Source organism: Somniosus microcephalus, chromosome 7 (assembly GCF_052327205.1).
Source record: "Somniosus microcephalus isolate GS21.2 chromosome 7, FLI_Smic_1.0, whole genome shotgun sequence".
Classification (NCBI taxonomy): domain Eukaryota; kingdom Metazoa; phylum Chordata; class Chondrichthyes; order Squaliformes; family Somniosidae; genus Somniosus; species Somniosus microcephalus.
The window spans coordinates 260927730-260949632 of record NC_140993.1 but is presented as its reverse complement, the minus strand read 5'-3'; the positions used below and the strand labels follow the sequence as shown (position 1 = coordinate 260949632).

At 46.3% G+C, this 21903-nt stretch overlaps 1 protein-coding gene across 1 annotated transcript in view; it reads right to left on the bottom strand.

The window, feature by feature from the left end:
* The window catches only part of c7h8orf76 (chromosome 7 C8orf76 homolog), a 42463-nt gene that overhangs the window by 4731 nt on the left and 15829 nt on the right, over nt 1-21903 (bottom strand). Inside the window, 4 exon segments of the mRNA XM_085993680.1 lie at nt 9365-9497; nt 11485-12032; nt 15535-15678; nt 20963-21058. Coding sequence (XP_085849806.1) covers nt 9365-9497; nt 11485-12032; nt 15535-15678; nt 20963-21058 — 921 coding nt within the window.

Sequence of the window (21903 nt, the reverse complement as noted above, 5' to 3'; positions counted from 1 at the left end):
GGGGGTAGAAGTTATGCTGCAGCTGTACAAAGCCCTGGTCAGACCACACTTGGAGCACTGTGAGCAGTTCTGGGCACCGCACCGTAGGAAGGATATATTGGCCTTGGAGGGAGAATTTTAAAATCGGGTATAGAGTTAGGTCGCAGATCAGCCATGATCTGCTTGAATGGCGGAATAGGCTCGAGGAGCTAAATGGCCTACTCCTGTTCCTATAAGATACAACAAAGCCTCGATTTAAAAATTCTCATACTTGTTTTCAAATCCCTCCATGGCCTCACCCATCTCTATCTCTGTAACCTCCTCCAGTCCTACAACCCTCTGAGATATCGGTGTTCCTTCAATTCTGACATCTTACGCATCCCCGATTTTCTTTGCTCCACCACTGGTGGCCGTGCCTTCAGCTGCCTGGGCCCTAAGCGCTTGAATTCCCTCCCTAAACCTCTCCACCTCTCTCTCCTTTAAGACTCTCCTTAAAACCTATCTTTTTGACCAATCTTTTGGTCACCTGTCCGAATATCTCATGTGGCTCGGCATCAAATTTTGTTTAGTAACGCTCCTGTGAAGCGCCTTGGGCTGTTTTACTAGGTTAAAGGCACTATATAAATGCATATTGTAGTTATATTTACATAGTGCCTTATCATATCTCTGAGAAATGTCTCTAAGTCCCTCAAATAAATGAATGACATGGAAATAGTGACTGTTGCCACAGACAAGCAGCACAGTGTCAAGAAGCACCTAAAAACTGAACCAGACTGTTCGCAACCTTGGTGTCGTAGTTGACACCGAGATGGGCTTCCGACCACATATCTGCTCCATCAGCAAGATCGCCTACTTCCACCCCCATAACATCGCCTGACTCCGCCCCTGCCTCAGCTCATCTGCTGTTGAAACCCTCATCCATGCCAGTCACCTCTAGACCTGACGATTCCAATGCACTCCTGGCCAGCCTCCCATCTTCCACCCTACATAAACTGGTTTTGCTGCTCTTATCCTAACTCGCTCCAAGTCTATTCACCCATCAGCCATGTGCTGGCTCCCCTACATTGGCTCCCAGTCCAGCTACACCTCAATTTTAAAATTCTCATCCTTGTTTTCAAATCCCTCCACGGCCTCGCCCCTCCCTATCTCTGTAACCTCCTCCAGTCCTACAACCTTCCGAGATCTCTGCGCTCCTTCAATTCTGGCCTCTTGCGCATCCCCAATTTTCATCGCTCCACCATTGGTGCCTTCAGCTGCCAAGGCCCTAAGCTCTGGAATTCCCTCCCTGCCTCTCCACCTCTCGCTGCTCCTTTAAGACACTCCTTAAAACCTGCAAAAGGACATAGACAGGCTAAGTGAGCGGGCAGAAATTTGGCAGATGGAATATAATGTTGGAAAGTGTGAGGTTATGCACTTTGGCAGAAAAAATCAAAGAGCAAGTTATTATCTAAATGGAGAGAAACTGCAAAGTGTTACAGTACAAAGGGATCTGGGGGTCCTGGTGCATGAAACACAGAAGGTTAGTATGCAGGTGCAGCAGGTGATCAGGAAGGCCAATGGAATCTTGGCTTTTATTGCAAAAGGGATGGAGTATAAAAGCAGGGAAGTCTTGCTTCAGTTATACAGGGTACTGGTGAGGCCACACCTGGAATACTGCGTACAGTTTTGGTTTCCATATTTAAGAAAAGATATACTTCCTCTCGAGGCAGTTCAGAGAAGGTTCACTTGGTTGATTCCGGAGATGAGGGGGTTGACTTATGAGGAAAGGTTGAGTAGGTTGGGCCTCTACTCATTGGAATTCAGAAGAATGAGAGACGATCTTATCGAAACATATAAGATTGTGAGGGGGCTTGATCGGGTGGATGCGGGGAGGATGTTTCCACTGATGGGTGAGACTAGAACTAGGGGGCATAATCTTAGAATAAGGGGCTGCCCTTTCAAAACTGAGATGAGGAGAAACTTCTTCACTCAGAGGGTAGTAAATCTATGGAATTTGCTACCTCAGAGCTGTGGAAGCTGTGACATTAAATAAATTTAAAACGGAGATAGACCGTTTCCTAGCTGATAAGGGAATTAGGGGTTACGGGGAGAAGGCAGGGAAGTGGACTTGAGTCTAGGTTCGGATCAGCCATGATCCTATTGAATGGCGGAGCAGGCCCGAGGGGCCGTATGGCCTACTCCTGCTCCTACTTCTTATGTTCTTATGTTATGTACCTCATTGTCCAAGCTTTTGGTCATCTGTTCTAATATCTCCTTATGTGGCTCGGTGTCAAATTCTTTTTTGATAATCGCTCCTGTGAAGCGCCAAGGGAAGTTTTACTACATTAACAGCACTATATAAATACAAGTTGTTGTTATTATTCTAATCCACTTGTTGTGTTGAAGTTAAAAGTATTACCCACATTAAAAGCATTTCGGCGTCAACCACAGAGAGCGATCAGGCCCCATTTAAAATGCCATTCAGCTGTTCCATGCTGTTAAGAGTGTTCAGTCAAAAAACAAAATTGCTCTTTCATCCCTTCCCAAAAGCAATGGCCCAGAACTTCGGGTCCCCACGGGTGAGTACGCACGGGGTACTCACCCGTAGGCCCAATGGAAGTGCCGGTTTCGTGCCTGCACTGCACATGCGTGGGAAACCGGCACTTCCGTTCCCCTGAAAGCAGGGGTTAAGCGGTCGAACGCGTGCGCAGGAGAGGCAGCGTGTGCGCATCGAACTTACGTTCTTTTTGCAGGTTTTCCCGGGAGGGTAAGTCTCCAGAAGTTACACATTTAAAAAGCAGTTGCAAGGCCTGCTTTTTACAAGGTAAGTGGTGAATTAATTAAAATTAAAAAAAAATTTCCACAGGTTTATTATTTTTTAAATACTTTAAAGAAAGGTAAGTTTATTTTTAGCCTCGTTAGAAAATAAAATTATTTTTTTCAAAAATTTAAATTAATAGTTATTTTATGTAATTTATAGTTTATTTAAAAAATGTGATTTAAAAAAAATTTTATTTGAAGATTTAGTGATGTTTTGGGGCTCGTAGTATTTAGAAGTCTGACAGCACTTCCTGTCAAACTTATGAATGAAGCATTCCCTGCTCCGATTGGCTCCCCATGGCCCACGTGATCCCAGGGGACGCATCGAACTAAATGCGTCCCTGGGATACGCAAGCACCGCGCGCCGGCAGTTGGAGGAGGCCCAGGATCGCAATCCCACGGGGGCCCACAGCTCAACGGCCGGCGCGCAAGGTAAGTGCAGGTCGGGGGCTTGCACCCGCGGGAAGCCCCCGACCCAAATTTCTGGGCCAATACTTTTACTGTGTCAATGCCACATCGCTTTTGACAGTCGTATCAAATTTAAATGAAAGCATCATTCATTCTAACTGAATTGAACCAGGTGGGATGTAGAAGAGGGAAATCTCAAAGCATTTCTTAAAATGCAAAGTGCATTGCTGCCACCACACCTTGATTCTGCCTCGCCCTCTGTAACACTTTCTGTTTAACTATGAACAGTGAGTTCTGTAACATTTCCCACATTTATGTTTCTGAAAATTATCACCCATGCAAGAGAACTGAATGCTATTCGAAAATTCATCATAAATGGGAGGGAAGTTATCAGTCCTAAATAGCCGAACCCCTAATCCCGAGACTGTGACCTCGTGTTCTAGAGTCTCCAGCCAGGGGAAACTGCCTGCCATCATCTACCCTGCTACGCCCTCCAAGAATTTTATATGTTGCAATGAGATCACCTCTCATTCTTCTAAACTCCAGAGACTATCGGCCCAATCTACTCAATCTCTCCTCATAGGACAGTCCTCTCATCCCAGGAATCAATCTAATGAACCTTTGTTGCACCACCTCTAACGCAAGTATATCCTTCCTCAAATAAGGTGACCAAAACTGTGCACAGTACTCCAGGTCTCACCAAAGCCCATTATAATTGCAGCAAGACTTCCTTACTCTTATCTCTCCAACCCCCTTGCAATAAAGGCTAACACACCATTTGCCTTCCTAATTGCTTGCTGTACTTGTATTAGCATTAACTGCTACTGGATAGAGCCCGTGGCGAGGCATGGCTAGAGGTCTACTTGACGCATGTGACAAAACTCTGTCGCACCCTCTCTCTACTGAAGTGTAGAAAAGAAAGACTTGCATTTATATAGTGCCTTTCACAACCTCAGGACGTCCCAAAGCGCTTTACAGCCAATGAAGTACTTTTGAAGTGTAGTCACTGTTGCAATGTTGGAAACGCGGCAGCCAAATTGCGCACAGCAAGCTCCCACAAACAGCAATGTGATAATGACCAGATCATCTATTTTAATGATGTTGGTTGAGGGATAAATATTGGCCCAGACACCGGGGAGAATGCCACTGCACTTCTTCCAATAGTGCCATGGGATCTTTTACACCCACCTGAGGGGGCAGACGGGGCCTCGGTTTAACGTCTTGGCCGAAAGATGGCACCTCTGACAGTGCAGCACTCCCTCGACGTGTCAGCCTAGGTTTTTGTGCTCAAGTCTCTGGCGTGGGACTTGAACCCATGACCCTCCTGATGAAGTGTTTCTCAGGCAAACTGATGTATGATCGCCTCCATCGCTATATGGGGTTTGGAGGGTCGTTAATGGGGTGGTAATCGCAATGACTGGATTTTAGTCTCTTCCTTTACTTCCTCCATGAAGCATAAATACAGTGGGATCCCTGGAGAACCCCATATTGCCACTTGGAGTACAAGTGGAAATAAATCGGTGCAAACTGCCTAGCTATGTTTCCAGGAGGGGGTAAATGTAAAATAAACTACCCCAAAGATTCTTTCAAAATTAGGCTGTTCAGCTTTAATGCAAGTCTGTACTCCTTTTTGTACTTTCAAGTATGTTGGGACAACAATTTTCAACGAGCTTTTAGTTGCAGTGATTGTATTTCCAGGGCGAAAAGCTGAAAAGGCACATGCTGCCCTCAAGCAGCTCATTCTGATATTACAGCAAGCAGCTCACTGGCTTTCGGCGAGATTGTCGGGTCCTGAAGTGGGCAGGGAATCGGCGGTGTTGCTCACTGCCTATACGTTTGACCCCGAACAGTGACGTTACGCCACCACCACTGGGGTGAAGCAGCAGAAGGTCTTCCCGAAGATGTTTTGTATTAACATCTTGCGTTAAAAAAAAATCCTTCAAAAAAGTTACATAGAATCCTTCCAGCGCAAACAGAACGGATGGCTCCATGGCTAACGACGGAGCTGAACCACTTGGTCTGCAGTACACAATAAACCGTTTTATTTAAAGAACAGTTCAAACAAATTCCTGTGCATGCTTTCTTATGCAGCACAAACTTGCAGTCTTGCTAAAATGAACCACACTGTTTGCTAACACACCGGGTTCATTTCCAAATGCTCTGGCTCGTAATAGACCAAATTGCATACATATGTTTCCGGGCCAATAGATTTCGATACGGTTGAAAATAAACTGTACATTTTGTTCTGCCAGCCTCAGCTTTAAACTATCCAACAAAAAAACCACACCAAATGTGCACACCATATTTTTGAGCATTTATCATATAGACTCGTTAAAATGGACGCCAATGGAAATTAAATATTATTAAAAAGCACACAGAAATATCGATTGTGATTATTTTCCACAAAATCAAAAATAGATTTGCATTTATAAACCACCTCATCGGATCTCTCAGAAACTTCTCAAAGTGCTTCACCTACTATGAGTTACTTTCAACTGCAATGACTCTTGTTATCTAAGTAAATGAGGCAGCCATGTTGCACACTGCAAGATCCCACAAACAACAAATAAGATGAATGACCAGTTAATCTGGTGATGTTAGTTGAGGGAGGAATGTTGGCCAAGAGAACTTTCTGCCCTTGTTTGAAATAGCATCTCCGGATCCTTAACGCATGTCTGAACAAGCAGACAGGTTCTGTCCCATCCAAAGGACAGCACCGTTAACAGTGCAGCACTCCCTCAGTACGACATTGGAATGTCAGCGCCGACTTTAGCTCGGAGTGGGACTCAAAGCCACAACCTTCTGACCCAGAGGCAAGCGTATCACGAACTGAGCCAGGCTGAAGGTTCAAGGTTGTGCAGAAGTCTTCAAACTTTTTGCAGGCTTTCCAAAAGGTGGGCAAACCACAGGTCACTGTAACTCATTTGGCTGTTGGTAAAGGAGTTTCAATGACTGCTGAAGCTTCTGTATCTGGCTACAAGAACCTTACCTATAGTCTACATAAGAACATAATAGGAGCAGGAGGAGGCCATTCGGCCCTTCAAGCCTGCTCCGCCATTCAATAAGATCATGGCTGATCTTTTACCTCAACTCCACCTTCCCGCACTATCCCCATATCCCTTGAATCCCTTAGTAGTCAAAAATCTATCGATCTCTGTCTTGAATATACTCAACGACTGAGTCTCCACAGCCCTCTGGGGAAGAGAATTCCAAAGATTCACCACCCTCTGAGTGAGTCCGGTATGTTCACTCTTGGGATGTAGGCATTGCTGGCAAGACTGGCATTTATTACTCATCCCTGGTTGCCTTGAGTTTTTATACAACTGAGTGGCTTCAGAGGGCAGTTGATGTGGGACTGGAGTCACATATAGGCCAGACTGGGTAAGGATGGCAGATTTCTTAGAAAACCAATCAGACAGCTTCATGGTCACTTTTACCATCTTTTTATTCCCAGATTTTAAAACTCAAATTCTCACACTGCCGTGGTAGGATTTGAACCCTGGATTATTAGTCCAGGCCTCTAGATTGCTAGTCCAGTAACATAACCGCTATGCTACTGTGCTCAAATATACCCAGAAGCCGGCAGATGTTCACATGCTTAGTTCGGTGCCAGCTGCACTCGTTTGACAACATTTGATCTAAACTGGACATTAAAATTAAAATGTGATGGAACAGCAAATTCACAATAAAATACAGGCTGAACATCCCGAATCCGGCAACCTCGGGACCAAGGCCGAGCCAGTTTTCGGGTTTTTCCGGACTTCGGAACGTGTTTCTGATGTCCGAAGTCCGGAAATATCGCAACCTGGGCTTGGGCATTTCCAGACTTCGGACATCAGAAACACGTTCCGAGTCCGGAAACGCCTGGGCCGGGCTGGCGGCGGAAACAGGGTGTCCGGATTCTGGAACATTTTACGGATTCCGGACGACCCTGCCACCAATCGTCCCAGAGTCCGGATTCCGGAACTCCGGATTTTGTGCGCTCAACCTGTACTACAAATCCCTCCCATCAAGATTTTTACCAGAAACAAAGGTCAGTGCAAGTATAAAATTGGATTCCAGTGAGTCCAAGAGTGGGACTCTGTCGCTGTATTACACCAACGGAAGATTATAATTTTGGGCCAATTTCCCCTAAAATTGAGATGAGTTTGAAGTTGATGTTTGTGGCCAACCCCTCCCGTGACTCCGCAAAGACTGAAATCAAAAATAAGTGCTTTAACTGCTCATATCAATAAATAATTATTTGGTCAACGCTCCCGGGCAGTTTTGGAATAAGTACTGGACCCACCAAAACATGTGATCGAAACAGACACAGAATGACAGCGAATATACAGAACAGAAACAGGCCATTCGGCCCAACCAGTCCATGCCGGCACTTAGGCTCCACTTGACTTGGGAGAACAAAAGAACCCTCGACACATGGTATTCAAAACATGCAACGCTTTGGGCTCACAGGCGATGCTTATCTGCCAGCACTCACTGGGGTATATTACTGCATTTCAACAGAATAATGATATCAATAGCGCAAAACACCCTTCCCAAATAGATGTTATTTAGTAACAAATATACAATTAAAAGAAAATTGGAAATGCTTATATAATTAAGAAACTTATAGGTTCACAGAATCTTACAACACAGGAGGCCATTCGGCCCATCATGCCTGTACTGGCTCTTTGAAAGAGCTATCCGATTAGTCCCACTCCCCTGCTCTTTCCCATAGCCTTGCAAAGCTTCCCTTTTAAGTATTTATCCAATTATCTTTTGAAAGTTACTATTGAATCGGCTTCCACCACCCTTTCAGGCAGTGCATTCCAGGTCACAACAACTCGCTGTGTAAAAAAAAAAATTCTCATCTCCCCCCCTGGCTTTTTTACCAATTATCTGAAATCTGTGTCCTCTGGTTACCGACCCTCCTGCCAGCGAAAACAGTTTCCCCTTATTTACTCTGTCAAAACCCTTCATAATTTTGAACACCTCTATTAAATCTCCCCTTAACCTTCTCTGCTCCAAGGAAAACAATCCCAGTTTCTCCACATAACTGAAGTCCTCATCCCTGGTACCATTGCAGTAAATCTCCTCTCCACCCTCTCCGAGGCCTTGACATCCTTCCTAAAAAGTGTGGTGCCCAGAATTGGACACAATACTCCAGCTGTGGCCTAACCAGTGCTTTTTAAAGGTTTACCATCACTGCCTTGCTTTTGTACTCTATACTAAAGGTTAATAGAACTGTTCAATAATTTCTTAATAATATTAGCAATACCTGCTTGTATATAGCACCACATCAAGCTAAGCTTGTCACAAGATAGGTTTGGATGAAGATGGCTATTGCTCCTGAATACCAAACCTTATTACAGTATCTAACAGTTTCTTAAATCATTGCAGTGTCCTGGTCTCCACACTCCTACCTGGTAACCTATTCCAGCTGTTGATCAGCCTCTGCATAAATGCAATACTTCCTGGCGTCTGTGTAAAACTGCACTGCACAACCTTGGACTTGTGCTTTTGTGCGTCTCAAAGTACTGCTTTGGGCCAATATTTATCCCTCAACCAACATAACAAAAACAGATTATCTGGTCATTATCACATTGCAGTTTGTGGGAGCTTGCTGTGCGCAAATTGGCTGCCGCGTTTCCCACATTACAACAGTGACTCCACTTCAAAAAAAGTACTTCATTGGTTTGAGATGTCTGGCGGTCGTGAAAGGCGCTATATAAATGCAAGTCTTTCTTTTCTCTTTGATAATTTTTTTCGAAGCGTTTCACACAGTGACTGAACTATTGAAGTGCGTTGATTTATTTTTAAAGTAAGCAGAGTTCAACAACAACCACAACTTGCATTTATATAGCGCCTTTAACGTAGTAAAACGTCCCGAGTTGTTTCACAGGAACGACTATCAAGTAAAATTTGACACCGAGCCACGTAAGGAGATATTAGGACCGGTGACCAAAAGCTTGCTCAAAGAGGTAGGTTTTAAGGAGCATCTTAAAGGAGGAGAGAGAGAGGCGGAGAGGTTTAGGGAGGGAATTCCACAGCTTAGTTCAGATACAAAAACACCCGGGGTTTATGAATAGAAACTGTAGTCGTATGGGCCTGCACAAGTCCTGGACAGAAGCATTTACACAGCTTACTCACACGGTATATAAAAATACAAATTCAAGCCGCTAATAGATCCAGCTACCTCATTTAGTGCATTCAGTGCCTCTTCCCTCAGCTCTAGGTCGCTGAGCTGCTGCCTGATCTCCTCTTGGACAGTCAGGTTCCTTTCCAGGACAAAGGAGGCCTGCTGAGGCTTCACCACCTGCAACAGAAGTCTAAGCACAGATGATTTCATTGGTTAATCTTTCACACTGCAAAGAAAACTGCACCGTGTAGTAAATGATACATAAAATGCACAGACCAGTCCTTTCCAAACTCATTGGTGCTATGCAAAACTCGTCTCAGAACGGTGTCTTTATTTGCATCGATGGAGCTGAAACTCACTTAAATTGTTCTATTGGGGCGATATTCAAATGTGCAAACAGGAAAAAAAGCTACAATTAGAAACAGAAACTTCGCAGAGAGTTATTTTTTGAGGTAACTATTTTAGTATAGAATGTCTTTACATACAGAGTCAGAATACTGGAGGTTTATACCCCCATCCTGGCTCATGTGAGGTTACAGTATCCAATACACGCATCACTGTTACAACCCCCATGTCACAATATTGTATTTCCAGATACTGGGCCGTAACTGCGCTCTCCGGATTGCAGGGAACATAGGGTCCACTTCTGGGAGAGACCAAGAGTGATTTTCTCACCACCTGCCCCGCCTTTCTCAATGCGAGCGAGCGACCATGGGATGGGAGTTTCTCTCCACAGTTGGATACGGAGGGTGGTATGAAGAAGAGGCTAATAGACTTGTGAAAGTTAGAGAGTCACCAACGACAGAATATTTCTATGCACAACAGAAAAATTAGGTTTGAAAACAAGGGAGAAAAAATGCAAGATATAAAAGAGTAAGAGAAGGATAAGGCGAGAGAAAGCAAGAGGGAGAAAAACAAAGAAACGTATAGTATGCATACAGAGTAGGAAACTTCCAGAAGAATAATGGCGTGTTAACGACGCACTCCGTTATTAACGTGGAAATCGGCCAGTAAGCTCAGAGGATTAAGAGGTACGCCATGAGTCGTGAATCTCCAGAACCTGTAGGTCGATTTACGTTGCTCCACAGTTTGCTTCGCATAATCGGCATCTCACCCTTAGCCCTTAGCCTCCCTATTACTTTTAAGAACTTGCTGGATTTGCACATTAATTGCCCATTAAACTCACTGCAGAAAGTTAGGGCTGAAACTTAACAGCACAAGTACCTTTTAACAACGTGATTAATTGTTAATGCAATGCCAGTCGATCTCTCGCCCCTAAAAACTGAACAACTGAAACTGTTGTTGGAGATTTTAAAAATGTCAAATTTAAAATGTTTACATTTTTTCCTTACTTTTCCTTTCTGTCTATCCAATCGTAGAAACATTTAAGATAGGAGCAGGAGTAGGCCAATCGGCCCTTCGAGCCTGCTCCGCCATTCAATGAGATCATGGCTGATCATCCAAATTCAGTACCCTGTCCCTGCTTTCTCCCCATACCCCTGGATCCCTTTAGCCTTAAAAAATATATCCAACTCTTTCTTGAATATACTTAATGAACTGGCCTCCACCACCCTCTGTGGCAGAAAATTCCACAGGTTCACCACTCTCTGGGTGAAGAAATTCCTCCTCATTTCAGTCCTAAATGTCCTACCCCTTATCCTTAGACTATGACCCCTGGTTCTGGACTCCCCGACCATCGGGAACATCCTTCCTGCATCTAGTCTGTCCAGGCCTGACAGAATTTTATAGGTTTCGATGAGATCCCCTCTCAATCTTCTAAACTCCAGCGAGTATAAGCCCAATCGACACAATCTCTCCTCATACGTCATTCCTGCCATCCCAGGTAACAGCCTGGTGAATCTTCGCTGCACTCCTTCCATGGCAAGAATCTTTCTTTCCCTCTCTTTATTTCTCTTTCTGTACCTGATTTGACTCTAATTCACCCTCCTTCTCAGTCGTTCCTCCGTCCACCGAGGTCACAGATACCCCGTTGCCCTCGCCGCCCCGTTATCAGTTCGCGCTCCCAGCAAGTCACGCCGCAAACGTTTTTCAAGCTGAAGGGTGCGGGAAAGAATCTAACTAACGGGGCACGCCGAGAGATGCCCCGTTCCAGCAGGATCCGGCCCGGTGACACAGATAAATGACATACCCTGTTCACACGTTACATGCATGCATACCTTGCTCTTACGAAGGAGGAACATGCAAACATCCACAGATCCCTCAGCTCCTCCCCACATTTGGAATCGATTTCTATGCAATCGCAGGCAGCTGAGTGGATAGAGGCAACATTTCCTGGCCCCGATGGTTGCTTTCTGCTGCTTGCAAGTGTTGGATCTGAATTCTCCTCTTCGGACACACTTTTGGGGCAGACTGTCTGCCTTTTACAATCCACTTGCACGGAAGGACCTGTGCTCGAGCGTGGAGGCTGTGCGCCGCCAGGTTTGGTTTTAGATGTTTCGGTCTCGCCGCCTGTCTTTTGCGGCGTTTTGAGGCAGTGCCCATCCCTGCAGGCTGGGACAGCTGACACTGTCGGAGACGATAAGGCTTGAACTAGACCCAGGTAAGACTCGGCTAGTTTCTTCCAGCACCACGGATTGAGAGGGTGCAGGGAAACTAACTGTTGTAAGCAGCAAAGTTCTCGGGACAGATTTCCAGCATGTCGATAAATCAGAATATTGAGGTTAAGAACTGTGCTGAGGTGGTCCATGTTGGTTACCTCGCATCTCTAGTAAACAGAATAAAAATAATACAGAATAGAAATAAGGAGAATTCGAAGTACTTAACGTACATGAAAATAAACAAGACGCTAATCCACAAGTGACGGGCGCTTAATTTTGCAGTGTAATTAGTTTTCTGTTGTTCCTGCAGCACAAAATCACAGAATGATACAGCACAGGAGACGGCCATTCGGCCCATCGTGCCTGTGCCGGCTCTTTGAAAGACCTATCCAATTAGTCCTACTCCCCTGCTCTTCCCCCATAGTCCTGCAAATTTCTCCTTTTCAAGGAATTATCACATATTCTGTCTAGCTGCATTTCTGAATATTATAAACTTCTCAGCAATTTTTTTTAATTTATACTTTCCCTTCCTTTTAGTGACTTTATGTCATTTACTATTTTTCAGTTGAGAAGGGCCTCCAACAGACCTCTATCAATATCACTTGGTAAAGTGCTGTTGGTGAGAATGGAGGAGAGTGGCCAAAGGTGACTTGTCCACTTATTATCCTTCCCATCTTGTGGTCTCTGTCCACTACCTACCAACAACCTCAGCTAGAGCTGGAACTTACAATGTGGAGGAATTACAGGAAACTTTCGATTAACTGGCCCCTAAATAACCGGAAATGTCGGTTAACTGGCAAAATTCAGGAGTAGGTTCAGGTAACTTTTATTACTTGCCTTGCTCCATCTGTTGCTGTGCAAGGGTGTGGCTGCAGCTGTTGCTAAGCTACAGCGACACTTGCAACTTGTGGCCATTGTTTTGAACCTGTTGCTAAGCAACAGGGTTTGTTGCTTTATACGGAGCTCTCAGCTCCGTATCTTTTACTATAGCGTTCGATTATCCGGAATTTTTGATGAACCGGCACCACGTCGGTCCCGTCCGTGCCGGATAAAAAAAAGTTTCCTGTAGGATAGGGGTTTGTGACCCCAACACTCCAGAGTGCAACAAATCTACATCAACCCACTGAACTACAAACGTCTCCCCGAAAACACTGGTCCGGAACTTGCGGTCAGCGGCGAAGTGATGGCGCGCACTGCTGGCCTCGAAGGAAGCTGCCCACAAAGATCTATCGATCTCAGTGGCGTGAATTTCAGCTCTCCTGGCGTTAGTTTCATGCTGGTGTCAAGTCTAGGGGATCTCCAGCACCCAGCAATAGTGATGTCATCAAGCTAGCTAAGCAGCTAATCACATTGAAGAATTCTCACAGACAGCAAACTAGGAAATAAAATGCACTGATTTTCCTTCACTTCTTAATAATTTTAGAGAGCGAAATAAAGATTGGGACATACACATGGGATTAAGGTAGAAGCTGAAATATCATAAACAATTATTTTTTTAAATTAAAAAATATAAAATTATATATTAAAAACGATGTAATTTTTAAAATTTGACATTCCACAAATATAAAATTAGTTTTTCAGGGCCAGAACAGTTGTGAATCAGTACGCCATTAAAAACCCAGTTACATTTCATTCAACAAGGCATAACCTTTTTGGGGTTTTTTAAGAGCGATATTTATGATTGGGCAGAAGCATGGCAGATGCAATATAATGTGGATAAATGCGAGGTTATCCACTCTGGTGTCAAAAACAGGAAGGCAGATTATCTGAATGGCAATAGATTGGGAGAAGGGGAAGTGCAACGAGACCTGGGCGTCCTTGTGCACCAGTTGCTGAAGGTAAGCATGCAGGTGCAGCAGGCGGTTAAGAAGGCAAATGGTAGCGAGAGGGTTTGAGTACAGGAACAAGGATGTCTTGCTGCAGTTGTACAGGGCCTTGGTGAGACCACATCTTGAGTATTGTGTGCAGTTTTGGTCGCCTTATCTGAGGAAAGATGTTCTTGCCATGGAAGGAGTGCAGCGAAGATTCACCAGGCTGATACATGGGATGGCAGGAATGACGTATGAGGAGAGATTGGGTCGATTGGGCTTATACTCGCTGGAGTTTAGAAGAATGAGAGGGGATCTCATTGAAACTTAGAAAATTCTGACAGGACTGGACAGACTAGATGCAGGAAGGATGTTCCCGATGGTCGGGGAGTCCAGAACCAGGGGTCACAGTCTAAGGATAAGGGGTAAGCCATTTAGGACTGAAATGAGGAGGAATTTCTTCACCCAGAGAGTGGTGAACCTGTGGAATTCTCTACCACAGAAGGCAGTAGAGGCCAATTCATTAAATATATTCAAGAAGGAGTTAGATATATTTCTTAAGGCTAAAGGGATCAAGGGATATGGAGAGAAGGCAGGAACAGGGTACTGAATTTGGATGATCAGCCATGATCGCATTGAATGGCGGAGCAGGCTCGAGGGGCCGAATAGCCTACTTCTGCTCCTATCTTCTATGTTTCTATTATTACAGGATAAAAGCTTAAGTTCTCATCAGTCCAGTAATTTTTCAAAAGTTTTCCAGCGCCGGGGAGTTTCTAACAGTACTGTACTATCTTGCAGGGTCTGTGGTCCTGAGGACTCCTATTGGGGAGCTGTCTACTTTTTTAAAAATTCGTTTTGGGTAACCTTTTACTTTTTGGAACCTATACAAAAATATGTTGCATATCTCTGATATTCAATACTAATTATCAACATTCTAATTGTTTAATTATTTCAGTAAAGAAAGAAAGAAAGACTTGCATTTCTATAGCGCCTTTCACGGCCTCAGGACGTTCCAAAGTGCTTTACAGCCAATGACGTTCTTTTGAATAGTAGTCACTGTTGTAATGTAGGAAACTTGGCAACCAATTTGTGCACAGCAAGCTCCCGCAAACATCAATGTGATCATAACTAGAAAATTTGATTTGGGGATGCTGGTTGAGGGATAAATATTGGCCAGGACACCCGGAAGAACTCCCCTGCTCTTCTTCGAAATAGTGCCGCGGGATCTTTCAGATTGACCAGAGGGTAGGCGGAGCTTCGGTTTAACGCCTCATCTGAAAGGCGGCACCTCCGACAGTGCAGCACTCCCTCAGGACTACACTGGGCATGTCGGCCTGGATTATCGTGCTCAAGTCTCTGGAGTGGGACTTGAACCCACGACGTTCTGACTCACAGGCGAGAGTGCTACCCACTGAGCCACAGCTGACACTTCAGTATCTTGTGATACAAGCGCAGTCCTTTTTGATTGCACAGTACAGGAAACTTTGTGCTATCCGGCACCCACGGGACCGAGCTGCTGCCGTTGCCTCAAAACTTCCGTACTCTCCAGAGTTAATGTTGAGAGATACGGAGATTCTTATCTCCGTATTTGACAACAAACACTGTTGCTCAGCAACAGCTTCTAAACACTCGGGTGTGGCCCTAAAGCTCTGTAGCTGAAGCTGTTGCTATAGCTACAGACCTTGCACAGCTGGACTGTTCAAACAAAGCAAAAAAAGCAAACAAAAAGAATAAAAAACGGCTGCTGATTTTTGCCGGTGGCTCCAGATTGCCGGATAGCTCACCTCCGGATAGCACAAAGTTTCCTGTACTGTGAAGCTAAATTGCAATTTAATTTTACACGGCCACTGTTAAGACTAACCAGCTTTTGCGCTATATCCAAAGCATCCTCATCTCTGCCAAGAAGGCACAGAGATCGAGCTCGGGCCTCCTGTAGGTCTCTTCGGAGAGCTATATTTGTCTCTGGAACAAGGGCCAGGCTACTGGTGTATTCACACAAAGCTTTCTGGAAAAGAAAATGTACGGAACAGTATGCATTATACACTATTTTGTAATCAAGTGAACTTTTACAATGATATACCATTTAGACTAATACTAAAACGTAGCACGGGCAAAAAGCATTTCTTAAAAAAAACTACAAGTCCTCTGCAAAAAAAGTATGCATTTCTTTTTCCACAATTTAAAACTTAGTAGCCAATGCATCACTGGACTTTGTTCTGATAATGAAAGCGAGATTACCGTGTAGTTTTCTTTCTACGTCTTTTAAATCCACTTTATTAAAATGACAAAGGAAGCACCAGAGTCCTTTGAAAAAAAGTATTAAAATATTGGCTTGAATGGCAACCCATCCTCCACCACCTTAAACATTCACTCCCTCCACCACCGGCACACCGTGGCTGCAGTGTGTACCATCTACAAGATGCACTGCAGCAACTTGCCAAGGCTTCTTCGGCAGCACCTCCCAAACCCGCGACCTCTTCCACCTAGAAGGACAAGGCCAGCAGGCGCATGGGAACACCACCACCTCCAAGTTCCCCTCCAAGTCACACACCATCCTGACTTTGGAAATATATCGGCCGTTCCTTCATTGTCGCTGGGTCAAAATCCTGGAACTCCCTCCCTAACAGCACTGTGGGAGTATCACCTTCTTCTTAGGCAGTCCCTCGGAACCAAGGATGATTTGCTTCCACATTAAAAATGAGTTCGCAGGTGACTGATGAGTCCAATACGGGACCTACAGTCTCTGTCACAGGTTAAAGGGGCGGGTGGGTGGGGTGCTTGGGTTGACATGCGCTCCTTCTGCTGCTTGCGCTTGGCTTCCGCTTGCTCCCGCCGAAGAGACTCAAGATGTTCGGCGCCTTCTCGGATGCTTCTCCTCCACTTTGTGCGGTCTTGGGTCAGGGATTCCCAGGTGTCGGTGGGGATGTTCCACTTTTTCAAGGAGGCTTTGAGGGTGTCCTTGAAGCATTTCCTCTGCCCTCCTGGGGCTCTCTTGCCGTGCCGGAGCTCTGAGTAGAGCGCTTGTTTTGGACGTCTCGTATCGGGCATGCGGACGATGTGACCCGTCCATTGGAGCCGATCGAGCGTGGTCAAAGCTTCGATGCTGGGGATGTTGGCCTGAGCAAGAACACCGACGTTGGTGTGCCTATCCTGCCAATGAATTTGCAGGATCTTGCGGAGGCAGCGTTGGTGGTACCTCTCCAGTGCTTTGAGGTGCCTGCTGTACGTGGTCCATGTCTCTGAGGCATACAGGAGGGCGGGTATCACTACTGCTCTGTAGACCATGAGCTTGGTGTCGGGTTTGAGGTCCTGGTCTCCAAACACTCTCTTCCTCAGGTGACTGAAGGCGGTGTTGGACTTCGTCGTCGACGTCTGCCCTTGTTGACCGTAGGCTCCCGAGGTATGGAAAGTGGTCCACGTTGTCCAAGGCCTTGTCGTGGATTTTGATAATCGGGGGGGCAGTACTGTGTGGTGGGGGTAGGTTGGTAGAAGACCTTTGTCTTACGGATGTTTAGTGTAAGGCCCATGCTCTCGTACGCTTCAGTGAAGGTGTTGATGATGGTTTGGAGTTCGACCTCCGAGTGAGTGCAGATGCAAGCGTCGTCTCCATACTGTAATTCGATGACAGAGGATGGGACGACCTTGGATCTGGACTGGAGGCGACGGAGGTTGAACAGTTTCCCGTTTGTTCTGTAAATTATCTCCACTCCAGCGGGGAGTTTACTGAGGGTGAGATGGAGCATTGCAGCAAGGAAGACCGAGAAGAGCGTTGGTTGACCCCGGTTCGTACGTGAATTGGGTCTGTGGTGGAACCGTTGGTCAGGATCACGGCTTGTATGTCGTCGTGAAGCAGGCGGAGGATGGTGACAAACTTTTGAGGGCAGCCGAATTTGAGGAGGACACTCCATAATCCCTCATGGTTGACAGTGTTGAAGGCCTTTGTGAGATCAAAGGCGGCCATGTACAGCGGTTCAACGCCATGCAGTGCCACATGAACACTCTCGACCTCTCTCTTCAGCAACACCGGCGCACTCTATCTCAAAACTGTCTGGGTCCACAGTTCCATTTCATCCTTCGACTCATCCGACGCTTCAACAAAAAACGTTTTTTCTTCCTTTCCGATGTCAAGGATCGCAAGCTTCATCAACTCTTGGACACCAACACCCCTCCGGAACCTTCTTCCCCTTCACTTTCCTCTGACCCCCCTTCTCCCAATCTCACCCGCTGCCGCGTTTTCACTATCCCCTCTGACCTTCCACTCTCTGACCCCGAACGATCAGTCCTCAGCAAAGGCCTGAGCTTCATCCCCTTACGCCCCCACCTCAACGAATTTCGAGCTCGGCACGATGTTGAGCTCTTTTTCCGCCGCCTTCGTCTCCATGCCCACTTCTTTGGCCAGGAGTCCTCCCCCCGCACGACTGACCCTTTCTCCCGCTTGCAGAATTCCCGTTCTACTTGGACCCCTCCCCCGGCCTCTTACCCTCTCTAGATCTTTTCATCGCTAACTGCCGGCGTGACATCGGCCGTCTCCATTTCTCTGCTCCCCTCACTCACTCCAACCTACCTCCCTCTGAACTTGCAGCACTCCATTCTCTTAGATCCAACCCTGACATTGTCATTAAACCCGCTGACAAGGGTGGTGCTGTTGTTGTTTGGCGAACTGACCTCTACCTAGCGGAAGCTGAACGCCAACTCTCCGACACCTCCTCCTACCTCCACCTGGACTATGACCCCACTACTGAACATCAAACCACCATTTCCAAGACTGTCACTGACCTCATCTCCTCTGGAGATCTTCCCCCGCGGCCACCAACCTCATAGTTCCCCAACCCCGCACAGCCCGCTTCCTCCTTCCCAAGATCCACAAACAGGACTGCCCTGGTAGACCCATCGTTTCAGCCTGTTCTTGCCCCACGGAACTTAACTCTTCCTATCTCAACTCTATCTTTTCTCCCCTTGTCCAGTCTCTTCCCACCTACATCCGTGACTCTTCGGACGCCCTCCTCCACTTTAACAGTTTCCAGTTTCCTGGCCCCAACCGCTTCCTTTTCACCACGGACGTACAATCCCTCTACACCTCCATCCCCCACCAGGATGGCCTGAGGGCGCTCCGCTTCTTCCTTGAACAGAGGCCCGACCAGTCCACATCCATCACCACCCTCCTCCGCCTGGCTGAACTTGTTCTCACATTGAACAACTTCTCCTTTAACTCCACTCATTTCCTCCAAATCAAAGGTGTTGCTATGGGTACCCGCATGGGTCCTAGCTATGCCTGCCTTTTCGTGGGATATGTGGAACACTCTTTGTTCCAGTCCTACTCAGGTCCCCTCCCTCACCTCTTTTTCCGATACATTGATGACTGTATCGGTGCTGTTTCCTACTCTCGCCCTGAACTAGACAATTTCATTCACTTTGCCTCCAATTTCCACCCTTCCCTCACCTTCACATGGTCCATCTCTGACTCTTCCCTTCCCTTCCTCGGCTTCTCCGTCTCCATCTCTGGGGATAGGTTATCGACCAATATTCACTACAAGCCCACTGACTCCCACAGCTACCTGAACTACACTTCCTCCCACCCCGCCTCCTGTAAGGACTCTATTCCATTCTCCCAGTTTCTCCGTCTCCGCCGTATCTGCTCCGACGATGCCACCTTCCACGCCAGTGCTTCCGACATGTCTTCCTTTTTCCGCAACCGAGGATTCCCCTCTACCGTGGTTGACACGGCCCTCGACCGTGTCCGTTCTATCTCCCGCACTTCTGCCCTCACCCCTGCCCCTCCCTCCCTGAACCACGATAGGGATCCCCTTGTCCTCACCTTTCACCCCACCAGCCTCCACATTCAACGGATCATCCTCCGCCATTTCCGCTACCTCCAAAGTGATCCCACCACCAAACGCATCTTCCCCTCCCCTTTCAGCATTCCGTAGGGACCGCTCCCTCCGAGACACCCTAGTCCACTCCTCTATCACCCCCAACAGCCCTTCCCCTTCGCCTGGCACCTTCCCGTGCAAGCGCAGGAGATGTAACACCTGCCCCTATACCGCCCCACTTCCCACTGTCCAGGGCCCCAAACACCCCTTCCAGGTGAAACAGCAATTTACTTGTACTTCTTGCAATCTAGCATACTGTATTCGCTGCTCACGATGCGGTCCCCTCTACATTGGGGAGACCAAACGCAGATTGGGTGACCGCTTTGCGGAACACCTCCGTTCAGTCCGTAAGGGTGACCCCGAGCTTCCGGTCGCCTGTCATTTTAATTCACAGCTCCATTCCCACTCGGACCTCACCGTCCTTGGCCTCTTGCATTGTTCCACGGAAGCTCAACGTAAACTCGAGGAACAGCACCTCATCTTCCGATTAGGCACTTTGCAGCCTTCCGGACTCAATATTGAGTTCAACAAATTCAGATCATAACCTCGGCCCCTATTACATTTTTATTTATATTTTTTTCTACCCCTTTGTTTTGGGTTTTCCCCCACCCCGCCTTTCCTTTTTTTTCTCTCTCCCACATGGCAGCTGTGTCTCATCCTGCGAGTACACTTCACACCTAATCTTAGCCGTCTTTTGTCTCCACTGTCCTATTACCATCTCGTCTGGTTTTGAATACCTCTTAATGTCTCTTTTACTTCTTTTGTTCTATCGCAGCCCTGCCTTCGATCTATTTTATTTCCTTTCCAGTTTTGAGAAAGGGTTTCGACCCGAAACGTCAACTCTAATTTCTCTCCATGGATGTTGCCTGGCCTGCTGAGTTTTTCCAGCATTTTCTGTTGTTATTTCGGATTTCCAGCATCTGCAGTATTTTGCTATCGTACAGCGGTTGGTGCTGTTCCCTGCATTTCTCTTGTAATTGACGTGTGGTGAAGATCATGTCCATTGTGACCCTTAGTGGGCGGAATCTGTATTGTGACTCTGGGAGGAGCTCTTCGGCCACTGGGAGAAGGCGATTGAGGAGGATTCTTGCAATGACTTTCCCTGTGGCAGACAGCAGGGACACTCCTCTGTAATTACCGCAATACGACTTGTCACCTTTCTTGAAGATGGTCACAGTTACGGCGTCTCTGAGATCCCCTGGCATGCTCTCCTCCTTCCAGATAAATGAGTTCATGAATTCGCACCTTCACCACATGGACTGCAGCGGTTCAAGAAGGCGGCTCACCACTACCTTCTCAAGGACAATTAGGGATGGGCAATAAATGTGGCCTTGCCACATACCATGAATGAATTAAAAAAATTACAGACGGGATATGGTCTTCCCTTGGTCAGGGCAAACATCCCATATTTCTAGATACCTGATAATCCTGACGCTTGAATGCCAGATCTCCCCGAAACTTCAGTGCAGTCAGTTTCTCTACATCATCAGCTGTGCAGATTTCTTCCCAAAACCACTGGAAGTGATCAGAGATGAAAAATGTTGAAATCAAAGTAGGACTTAATTTTTTTTTTTTTTTTTAAACATACTAAAGAGGAGCTGATTCAAACCAATTTCGTGATATGGAAATTACTGACAACTTTTCACCTCAGCCAGCCCATTTTTATTTATTTTTTAATTTTTTAAAAAGACATACCCAAAACTGTAGTAAAGTAGACGAGTAAAATTTATTTACACAGAGGGCAGTCAACAGGAAGGAAGTTATGCTAAACCGTTATAATTCACTGGTTGGAATTCAGCTGGAGGGTTGTGTCCAATTCAGGGCACCACACTTTAGGAAGGATGTCAAGGCCTTGGCGAGGGTGCGGAGGAGATTTACTAGGATGGTTCCAGGGATGAGGGACTTCAGTTATGTGGAGAGACTGGAGAAGCTGAGATTGTCTTCCTTAGAACAGAGAAGGTTAAGGGGAGATTTAACAGAGCTGTTCAAAATTAAGAGGGGTTTTGATAGAGTAGACAGGGAGAAACGGTTTCCACCGGCAGGAGCGTCAGTAACCAGAGGACACGTGTAAGGCAATTGGCAAACGAACCAGGTGTGGAAAATTACATAGGACTGCATAGGATGTACGGCTGAGAACCAGTCCATGCCGGTGTTTATGCTCCACACGAGCCTCCTCCCGTCTTTCCTCATCTAAATCTATCAGTATAACCCTCTATTCCCTTCTCCCTCATATGCTTGTCTAGCCTCCCCTTAAATGCATCTATACTATTCGCCTCAACCACTCCCTGTGGTAGCGAGTTCCACATTCTCCCCACTCTCTGGGTAAAGAAGTTTCTTCTGAATTCCCTATTGGATTTCTT